Consider the following 11,215-nt stretch of genomic DNA (forward strand, 5'->3'; position numbering starts at 1 on the left):
TGAACTCCCAATTTATCCCTTCCTCTGCCATTTCCCCCCTGGTAACCACAGATTTGTTTTCTATGTCTGAGTCTGTTTCTGGTTTGTAAATAAGTTCATTTGTGTCATTTTTTTTTTTTAAGATTCCACATATTAGTGATATCATATAGTATTTTTCTTTATCTTTCTGTCTTACTTTACTTAGTATGTATCTCCAGGTCCATCCATGTTGCTGCAAATGGCGTTTTTTATGGCTGGGTAGTATTCCATTGTATAAATATACCACATCTTCTTTATCCAGTCATCTGTCAATGGACATTTAGGTTGTTTCCATGTCTTGGCTATTGTAAATAGTGCTGCTGTGAACATTGGGGTGCATCTATCTTTTTGAATTAGAGCTTCCTCCGGAAATATGCCCAGGAGTGAGATTGCTGGATCATATGGTAAATCTGTGAATTTAATAGTTGTCAATTTTTATTCTAGCTGAAAGAAAGATGTTAGCCCATCCAAAATTTAGTTGCATATAAATGCAGTTTAGTAATTAAGCAATTCGAATTAAATATCAGAGTTATAATTCAAACACTTGGTGAATGAGAAATAAATAAGTGCCCTTTCCTTGTTATTTGAAGACAGGAACACTATTTCAGAAATCTGAAAATCTCCGAAGGAAAGTGGGAAAACATAGTGTTGTCTCTGTTCAGGTCCAAGGGAGAAGAAGCATGAAGTTTATAGGAATTTGCCTGAAGTACTTGTCATTGCCTATAAACAAGGGACAAGACACATAGAGAAGAGTTCTATCCACTATTTGATTTGCTTTACAGAGAGCAAGCATTGAGTTTCTGAAATGTTCTTTGGAATTCTTTGGCTTGTGGAAAATTGTAAATTGTAAATTAAAGTGGAAAGCCACATGAGGCCTGATAACCCTAATAAGTAACTGATGGAATTACTTCTCATGGAGATTTAAAACTATCTCCATTTAATAGATATGGAAACTGAGGCAGAGGGGGTGAAAGGTTGTACTCAAATCACTTAATAGGTGATTTTGCCAGCTTCTGGACCTGTGTACTCCTCACCGTACAGTGCTGCTCTGTCCTAGCATTACTCAAAAATATATACTGGATGCTAATGGCAACTCTCATGAAAACAAAATATCATTAACCTGAATGCCTTACTGTTACTGTAGAATACTTTGTAGCTATTAAAAATTATATATATGTAATTCTGTATTTAATGTGAGAAATATTCATGATATGTTAAGAAGCAGGTTACTATTATATTTTGTACATTATGGTCTCATTTTTGTGTAGAAAATATTTGAGCTGTATTATATCACATGCACAGGTATAGAAAAAACACTAAAAGTAGTTCACCTGGATACTTTAAAATTTTTCTTCTTTTAATTTTTCTGTATTTTCTAGATTTTTATAGGTATGTGTTTTACAACAGGGTGTTTGGGAGGCTGGAAGTTGGGAAAGGGGAAGGGGAATGCTAAAAGGGATAAGAATCAAATGATTTAGGTGATCTACTCACTAGGAAATCAACCCCTGGAAGATTAAGTTAGCTATAATTTTCCTTTATAAGAATTCAGGGATTTTCTGTGGATTTCACTTCTGATTTCCATGACCCTCTTCTTTTTCAGTAACAGTGACGAGTAGCCAGAGTACTCCTGCCAAAGCCCCCAGAGTAAAGAGCAGTCCGTCTGTTTCCTCCCCGTCATCAGCAGCTTGTGCTCCAAGCTGTGCTGGAGACCTCCCTCTTCCTTCAAATACTCCTACATTCTCTCTTAAAACCCCTCCTGCCAAGACCCGGTCTCCCATCAGCAGAAGAGGCTCCATGTCCTCTGTCTCTCCCAAGCCACCCTCATCCTTCAAGATGTCCATTAGAAACTGGATGACCCAAGCACCTTCCTTGTCACCACCCATCACTCCACCTGCTTCTGAGAACAAGATCACATCTCCAAGAAAAGCTCTCATACCTGTGAGCCTGAAATCATCCCAAGCAGTGGCTTGCTCTGAGTCTAGAAATAGAGTAAAGAGGAGGCTAGACTCGAGTTGTCTGGAGAATGTGAAACAGAAGTGTGTAAAGAGTTGCAGCTGTGTGACTGAGCTTGATGACCCTGTTGAAAAGCTCCATTTAGATCTGTGCTGCCTTGCTGGTAACCAGGAAGACCTTGGTAAGGACTCTCTAGGTCCTACCAAACCAGGCAAGATTGAAGGAGCTAGTATGAATGTCTCAGAGCCTCCTTCTCCTGCCAGTCCTTATGCTTCAGAAGGCTGTGGAACGCTACCTCTTCCTTTGGGGTCTTGTGGAGAAGGCTCTGAAGTGGTAGGCAAAGAAAATAGCTCCCCAGAGAATAAAAACTGGTTATTGGCCATGGCAGCCAAACGAAAGGCTGAGAATTCATCTCCACGAAGTCCACCGTCCCAAACCCCCAACTCTAGGAGACAGAGCGGAAAGACCTCTCCAGGCCCGGTAAGTTGGCAGTGGTAGGAAGATGCATTTTCTAACTTGACAGGGGCAGACACAGATCTCTTCTCAGAAGTCAGAATGCTTTTTTTTTTTTTTTTGTAAATCTATTTATTCTTAGGATTTCCAGATTTAGTACATAAAAATACAAGACAAATATTGCATGGGACATATTTATACCAAAAAGTTACTTGTTATTTGAAATTCAAATGTAACTGGTTATGTTCTGTATGTTTTCTGGCAACCCTATTTAGTCCCATTAAAATCCCTTCTGTCAAGGTCCATACCCTTCAGCCCTGTTGCCTGATTCATCAAAGCCTTCTTCATCCTCCAGGATGATTTTTCAAAAGTATCTTCCCTCTCCTTTGTTTTATATTATCCCCCCCCCACCACATCCCCTTGCTTTTTAAAAATTTCCCCCACAACCTCTTTTTATAGACAAAGCTGTAGTTCATGGGCAAGTTCCCAACATCCATAAATAGATTTTCAATTTGTAATTATAGTTTATGATTTTTTAAATAAAGCAAAATTTAGATACTTATAAAGAAATTTAAGTGTAGAATCTTTCTAGATTTTTATGATTATTTTCCCCAATCTTTATGATCATCTTGCTTATAGCGATGTTTTTGGCAACTCACCTGTTTCTGCATTTTTTTAAACATTTAGCTTAGTTTTACTTATCTTTTTAGGACTCATTTACGTTAGATAATTGCAAAAACAGATATTTCTGGCAGAAATAGCTTTGTGAACTGGAAAAGCAAGTGACTCATAATGGTGGGGGCAGAAGTAGCTGTGAGCATTGGGTGAGCTACGGGCATCAGTCAAAGGGAATAGAAAGCTTCTGCTACTTAGTTTGCAAGTTAAGTGGGAGGTGGGTTAAGGAATTTTCTCCTGTAGTTCATAGTAGCTCTTTCTCTGTATTAGGGAAAAGGTGGAAGAATGATTGAAACCCATTCCAGGAATCGTGATCAGCAACATCTGCCCTTTTAAAGGGCAGAAGCTAGATAACCTTAGGCCAGTGTAGTAAGTGTTCATATCCTCCTCCTACTGTCATGAAACCTATCCTATAATTTTAGGAAAGATAAACTAGAAATATTTTAAAGATTGCTTCAAACACAAACTTGCAAGATGTTGGTACAGAATATTAAAAAAAAAAAAATGAGTCTTTCTTTTCTTCTCTCAAAATTATCACTATAGGTGATCTTTGCCCATAGCCAAAATTCCTGGTTTTTTCAGGGGAGCTGGTCCAAGCTATGTGCTAGGAGAAAAGTAATTTCAATAAAAAATTGTTTTCACTAATGTGTACATATAAAAATAGTGTACTTTTAAAAATAGTGTGCTGATCCAAGATATTTCTGGTTTATAATTTCAATCTTTGTAGCTAAAGTTTCTTTAAAAGAATTTGTTTTTCTTGATGTTCATGTTGATATTGTGGACTTCAGAAGACGGTAGTGTCTCCATTTGAGTATCTATCTCATTTGTAAATTTGGGAGAGTCACTCAGTATTTCAAAGAGGATGGTCATTGTAACCTCTTTGATTCCTATTAGGAGGCTGAACTGGTACATATTTTCTGTTCACTTGAAAAGTCTGTGCCTTCCTTCCTTGCTGCCTTAAATTTTTCTATATTTAATACAAATCAACCAAAAGAGACATTGCTTTCAAAGTATTTTGAGACTGAAATCTGGCTGACTAAATACCCTTTAGTGATAAGGTGCTGAGGTAACAACTGAATTCCGTCTTAGAAAATCTCTGAAATCTAAACTTTCTTCTTCTAGGTCACCATTACTCCCAGCTCCATGCGGAAAATCTGTACATACTTCCATAGAAAGCCCCAAGATGACTACTGTAGTCCAGAACAGTCAACAGAATTATAGATTCTAACCTAAGTGAGTTAACTGAACTTTGGCCCACTGAAACAAGATAAAAAGTACAACAGAGTGATTCTGTAACTCTGGTCTTTAAAAAAGCTACCATTTTTTCATTTTTAGAGAAAATCCTTTCAACTCCGAAACGTACCTAGTCTGGTTCTTCTACCACGGTGTGCCACGGGCAGCTTCCTTGGGATGAGTGCTGTGTTTAAATTTCATAAAGTAAGTGTGTCACTCTGTAACATTTTGAGTAGTCTTTACTTTTTAACTTATGCATCTTCTGTACAATAATGACATCCCAGCTCAGAGGCAAAAAACAAGACTTGTCTCTTGTTATTCTGAGACTTTCTGTGCACCGTGAAAAGTATCTGCTGGCCACAACAGGAGGCCTGTCTGTGAAGGCCAACTGCTGAAGAAGAAGGTGGTCTGTGCCGCCTCCAACAAATACAGTTTCATTTAAAATATATATAACCTTTTCACTACATTTTTGTGGGGGTTTTTAAGTACGTGGTAAAATGTGATGTTTAGATAAGTACATTACTATTGAATGAGTGTTAAAATATGATCTCTTAAGTTAAAATCATCTTTATTTTAAAAGCAGTGATAAATACCATGTCTTTGGAGAAACTAGGAGAACAACACTAGAAACCTTTGTCTTTTTTCCCCCCAAATATATCTCCCATGTGAGATCTAAGGTCCCCATATTTTTACCAAGCAATCCACTACTGTTTCTAATCCAACACTGCGTTCTAGAAGAGATCATGATTTTTGCCATTTATTGGAGGAAGATGGTTATAAAATCAGTAGTCATACACTAAAGCTGGGGATTGAAGTCAGTCCTCAGTTCTCTAAGGGCTGCAACTTTTAAAAAAAATTAAGTCATCAGATTTTAAGAAAAAGTAATGATTTCTTATTGACATTTTTATAAAAGTAGGTCTGAACTGAAAACCCAGATTAAAAAATAAACCTTGGCTTTAACTTGACTTGGGGGATTTTCTTCATTTCCATAAAAAGCAATAATCCAGTAGAGTCGAGTCAAAAAGCCATGGGATTTTCTCCAGATATTTGAGAGAGTATATAGACTGACTCTAAGTTAATAATGTGCAAAGTATCTTGAATATCCCTTATTGATCAACATAAAATGAACCGTTGTTTTATATTTTAGCCCTTTGGAACCTCATAGAAACAAGCTCCATGTGTTAGGTATGTACTGTGTCCTTGGAAGGGAGTCTCCTTCTAGTCATGAAACGCGATTCATTTTATCCAGATCCCTAAGGACTGTGTAGACTTTATTCGTGTTTTTAGTGTAATTTTAAAGTCTATTCTTAATGATAACACTTTAATTCCTTTGATTCTTATAAATTAAGCTGTAACAACCAGAACTGCATAGGTCAGTTAAGCATGGGTCCTCCTGGTTTTATCCAAGGAGAAAACTAGATAAAGGGGAGCCATAGAATTGCTGTTTTCAACACAAAATCTGCCACAGCATCAAGGGAATATTTAGGAATACTACTTGTATTTGATGTTTGATTTTTGAGTGTGTGACTATGGGAAGGTGTTATTTATGATCAATACCTGCCAGTAATGCTCTCTCTGATTTGAAAGCCAGTGGGGAAAAGATTCATGAAAAAGAGAACTAAACATGATTTTCTTCCCGGCACATCTCCTGACAGTTCTACTGAGTGAAATTGGGGGTAAAGGTGGCTGTCAGAAACTGTGCTGAGAGTCTACAGGGTGTAACATTCCCACTTGGAAAACTAGTACTTCAAATGGGTGCCAAAGGTCAAATGTAATGAGATAATAATTATCCCTGCTTGTGTGAGTGTCAGACTTTGAGCTGCTCCTGAATAATAAAGCCTTTTGCCTTATCTGATGTTCTTTTCTGAGCTTTCTGCATTAACCTAGAAGCAGGCTACACAAGAGAACTATAGTAGTAATCAAGAATCCCTTCTCCTTGTTCATTGAATAAAATTTGTTTATTCCCAAAGACGTGATCTAGTTCAGACTGAAAGAGTTTTAATAAAATACATCTTGCCTGATCAGACCTTGAGCGTTTAAGATGGCTTGGATTACTTGATAAAGGAGGGTGGAGTGATGTAGTTCTTTTTCTAAACAAGTATTTCCAGCCCAAGCTTTTCCATTTGAATGTACTCCAAGCACTATTACTACAAAGCTGTATTAGAGTTTCCTTTTGGTTGTTTCAACACAGGCCCTTAATTTACTTTTCTGAGGGTTGACTAATTAGTCCTTTAAAATGTCTCTTAACCTAGGCTGCACATTTAACTGATGATAAATCAAAACCATGTATAGTTATTGCTGTTGGGGTGGCAGGAGGCAGGTTCAGCCCACTATTCATATCCCCAGCCTTAATAACTTAAAACTTCACTAAGACTTTTGGGACACCCTGTATAGGAGGCATTTTTTTAAAACCTCAACTCTGCAGTATGGATGTCTAAAGATAACTTTTTAAAAAATGTGTGTGTTGTGTGAGTTGCTTTAACCCACAGCTTGAAATTAGCCTACGGCCATGATCTTGGATAGGCTACATATCAATTTAACATATGCCTTTTTGAGAGCCTATCAAAGCAGACACACTGTTGCTCTTAGATCTGTTTTTCTGCTTTTCCTAGTCCAAGAAGAACTGGACTTCCTCTCACTGTTTGTAAAGCAAAAGCCAAGCAGTTTACAGATGTGTGTCACAAGAGAGACTGGGTGAGAATGTCGTACTAGAGAAACTGAGTTATTGTCCTCACTGTGGCAGTTAAGCTCCGGTGGTTTCTGCCTAATTCTACAAAGGGCTGCATGCAGACCCAGGTGACCTCTGGCTTGTCGAATCGCACTGCTGCTCATATAGGTCTTCATTGGAGGTTTTTTTGCCTTCCCTTGGTGTGGATCACCATGCATCTCGGATTAACTAGTTACTCATTAAATTCTTAGGAATTATGGAAAAACCTGCACTCTGCATTGGCTCTGTAGAGATTAGTTGGAAGTTATAGGCAGGCCAAATACAGCATTTTGTTGGACGTGGGGTGAGTCTAATACTTCATTAGATCTGATGCCAGGAATACAAGCTCAGCTTGTTATGAGACCCACTTTGTTGTCTAAAGTGGTAGAAAAACCTGTTTTATTTCTGAGCTACATTTGAGTGCACGCTAAAAAGTGTAAGGGGTGTTAAGGAATGACGTAAGGTAAAGTCACTTTAAAAATTATTAAGCAGCTTGTTTGGAGCAGAATGCCTACAGCAAGTATGTACAATACAAGTGAGGGGTCTTATATTAAAGCATAAGCTTATTCCATCCCCAGAGCTCATCCCTCCCACTTCCCTGCTAAGCCAGAAAAGGGGACTTCAAGGACATCTAACCAGGTTCTTTACTTTGAATTTCAAAGGTTTAATATTCCATTTATACCCTGTTTCTCTTTAATTTCCTTAACTTGCCACATGCCCTTTCCCGTTTTGACATTCTAAATAATTCAAGCCATTTTGTGGAATATGAATAACATATTTCAAATGCCTTTGATTGGAAGGCATTCAGTTCAGCCAACACTTACTTATTCATCACCTGGGTGCCAAGCCCTGTGTGAGCCACCTGGTCTGCAGAGTTCTTCCCTTTATTTTCGGTTGTCAAAAGAGTCACTTTGTGGCACTTCAGTAGACTAAAGTCAGCATTTGAGGGGAAAAATTTTCAAGATCAGATTTTCAAGTCCTCTGAGTGAAGTTCTGAGCAGCTATGACATAGCAAGTGCTGTGTAGATGCAGACTCTCCTCCAGAAACTTCCTTCAACTGCCACTTAAAGCACCTTTAACTTTTCAAAGTAAAATGCTTTTTTTCATGCTTTTTTTTTTTTAATATGCAGTGCTTCACGAATTTGTATGTCATCCTTACACAGGGACCATGCTGATCTCTGTATTGTTCCAATTTCAGTATATGTGCTTCTGAAGTGAGCACTCATGCATGTTTTATAGTCTTTACAACATTATAAATAACACTTAAAAACATGATCTCTAGACCCAGACTGCCTCACTTTGAGTTTCAGCCCTAGCTGTATGACCTTGGGCAAGTTCCTAAGCCTCTCTGTGAATCAGCTTCCATGGGATGGTGTGGTAATTACATGTACAGCCTTTAGGATAGTGCCTAACAGCACATAAAAGCAAATATTTATTGAACAATTACTGTTAGCTATTATTCTCATAAGGCAGGGTGGACAGGAGTTGTTAACTATTTGATAAATGAACATAAAGGTTTAAGTAACTTCAGTTCTTCTGACTCATTCCTTTCCTACTACCTTTGTGATCCTCAAAGTTATGGGAACTAAATCAGAATCACCTGGGAAGCGTTTTTGGTTTGTTTGTTTTTTTTTTTTTCCTAATGTTGCCTGGGCCTCCCAGTCCTAGCACTTTTCAAAAGGAACAAATAGTCCTCTGGGGAAAAAATCTCCATTTCCCCAGGAGTTTAAGATTCATGACTCCCACCAGGCACACATGAAAATTACAGAGGTTATTTCATACAGTCAGTGCTTTAAAGAGGCTAGAGTTTATAAATCTGTATCCTAAACTCTTAAGCAAGCCAAAGACTTTGCTCACACAAAGCCCACCCTCCCGCTTCCTGGCCGCGGCCCCCCAGCTCCGCTACATTGTTTAAGATGTGTGTGTTCACCTTTGGGGAGGAAGCTGCAGCTGGTGGGCCTTTAGAGCCAAGTCTTAATCGCTTGATAGGCTATTGTGTTCCCTGGCCAGCGAGCAGGCAAATAAGAGGTGAAGCTCAAAACAGGCCATGCTACTCTACTGGTAGCTCTGACTGTTTAAGAATCTCAGAGTCAGACATTTGGTTGAGGAGGTTTCTTTTCTCTCACTTAATAAGAGTCTTCCCTGGACTTCTTTTCGGTGCTGGTAGTACTTATTGCCATTATCACATTGGTGCCAAATACTGGCTGTGAAAGTTTGACATTTTGGTGGACAAACCCAACGCTGGGGTTTCAGTTGGCATCTGGGTACCAAATTGTGCTGCCACTGCTGCTATTCAAGACCCTGGTTTCCAATTTATGAGAACTTACAGAATTTGGCATTCTCTTATTAGGAGCTGGCATCTGTCCCTTGGCAAACAGTCTACCATGCTGGACCGCTTCATGGGTTTGTTCCAAATTTATCAATTTAAATGAAGCTATTAAGGGCTGATTTTTTTTTCTGTTAATAACCTTACTTTTAAATCAGAGTCTAAAAGTGATTATGCAAATGGACCCTTCCCTAATATGTTACCAGATAATATATATTATTGAAACAACAAACTATAAATAAACCACGTGACCTTGCTGTTTTGACGTGAAGTTAGCAAATACCATCATAATACATTACTTGAAAATCATTCAGCACCAGTATTTTTCTCTTTTTAACTTCTCTTCCATCTTTTCCCCATCCCCTACAGTACATACCAACACAGTTTTCTAAGAATTACTTTAAAAGAAGCGTAATAGGAGGATTTATTGTTATTGAAGTATAGAGGTACAGGAACTGAAAAATTAAAATCAAGTATGCATTGTTGCTTCTGTAATGAGTCGACAGTTGACCCAAAAGTTAATGTCAAGTTGGAAATGCTGCTTCCATAAAAGCCTTATTGGATTTAGATAGCTTTATGTGGGAGTAAGACTCAGAGTCCAAAAATCAATGTCTTCACAAAGGGGTTAATTAGCAGACAAGTTGAAATGAATATTAATAAGTTCTGGATGAGGAAGAGAATGGTTATGATGAACATTTCTCAGCTCCCTAATCAGGTAATGAGGTATTAGCCTTTAAGTGTGGCAACTGTAATTACCCAGTTTTGGAAAACTACCTCCTAAAACCAAGGAATGTTAAGCAACAACGTTGGGAATTATATATGGAGTGCCTGCAGGGCCAGGACAATTAGAATGTGGTTTTTTGATGATTAGGAATGGTTTCTGTTCCAGCCAACTCTCCTGTACAACAAATTGCACAAAGAGAGGATGCTGTTTAGAGTAACTTGTTGTTACCCTGTGGTATCCTCGTGCCTTCCTGTTTACTTTGCCAGTATTTCTAATCCCACTCACATTCTCCTTTTTCATGGTATTTTGACAAGCTGAATAGTGCATGAAGCCAGGGTTGTGGGTTTGATTCCCAAATGGGTCTTTTCACTTCACTCTGTTCTGTGGCCAGAGGCAGCATCTCACATGCCTCCTCAAGCCAGCCATCCCACAAGGAGGGGTGGACAGTGTTTAGGCTCAGTATAAACAAACCCATAGTATGTATCTTCACTGCACACATCCTGAAGGCATTCTGAATGCCTGTCTTTCCTCAGTTCGTCCTGTCTGAAGACCAAGTTGATAAACTTCTTTTGATCAAACTTAGATTATTTCATGTAACATGCCCAGTAACCCAGTAAGTGGGTGTAATTGTTATCCACACTTTGACATCGACATTTAGCTGGAAACTAACACAAAAGAAGTTCAGTAACTTGCCCAAGACACACAGCGAACAAGTGGCAGCTTGTAGATGGTCTGACTCAAGAGCCCACAGTACTAATGCCCATACCTCACAGAAAGATATCTGTCCCTGGTCCTCTATTGATTAAATACATTCTTTCCATTGTGTACACATTCAAAAGAACTCTTAAAATACTCCAAATACATTCCCTACTTGAGTAATAAAAAGTCTACTCCTTGAGGGTGGAAACCATTCTTAACTATAGGAGAAAGGTGATACATAGATCTAGAAACTTGAACCAATACTGATTAACATTTTAAGAACACAAGAAAGCTGACGAATAGGATTAAAAGCTAGAAAAATGGAAACAAAGGCACAGAAGTTAGAATTCTTTAGGAAAGAAAAAGTGAAGAAAGGCTTGCCCACAAATACAAGGGCAAGAGTGAAGGATGAAGATGAGGATACACA

General features: G+C 38.4%; 1 protein-coding gene and 1 non-coding gene across 4 annotated transcripts in view; one reads left to right on the top strand and one right to left on the bottom strand.

Moving 5' to 3' along the window:
• DTL (denticleless E3 ubiquitin protein ligase homolog) overlaps positions 1-6,187 on the top strand; it is a 42,960-nt gene extending 36,773 nt beyond the window's left edge. The window contains exons 14-16 of one of the 3 annotated variants that reach the window (XM_032466435.1): positions 1,619-2,451; positions 4,222-4,332; positions 4,414-6,187. In XM_032466435.1, coding sequence (XP_032322326.1) covers positions 1,619-2,451; positions 4,222-4,320 — 932 coding nt within the window. In that variant the 3' untranslated portion in view covers positions 4,321-4,332; positions 4,414-6,187. Of the gene's footprint in view, positions 1-1,618; positions 2,452-4,221 lie in introns of all 3 variants that reach the window. The other 2 variants (XM_032466434.1, XM_006193412.3) reach the window with 2 other exon arrangements.
• Positions 6,188-8,157: 1,970 nt separating this feature from the next.
• Positions 8,158-8,261, bottom strand: LOC116659431. Its single transcript, XR_004314827.1, has one exon. It is a non-coding gene; the product is annotated as a U6 spliceosomal RNA (small nuclear RNA).
• Positions 8,262-11,215: the final 2,954 nt, after the last annotated feature.

Source organism: Camelus ferus, chromosome 23 (assembly GCF_009834535.1).
Source record: "Camelus ferus isolate YT-003-E chromosome 23, BCGSAC_Cfer_1.0, whole genome shotgun sequence".
Taxonomy (NCBI): Eukaryota; Metazoa; Chordata; class Mammalia; order Artiodactyla; family Camelidae; genus Camelus; species Camelus ferus.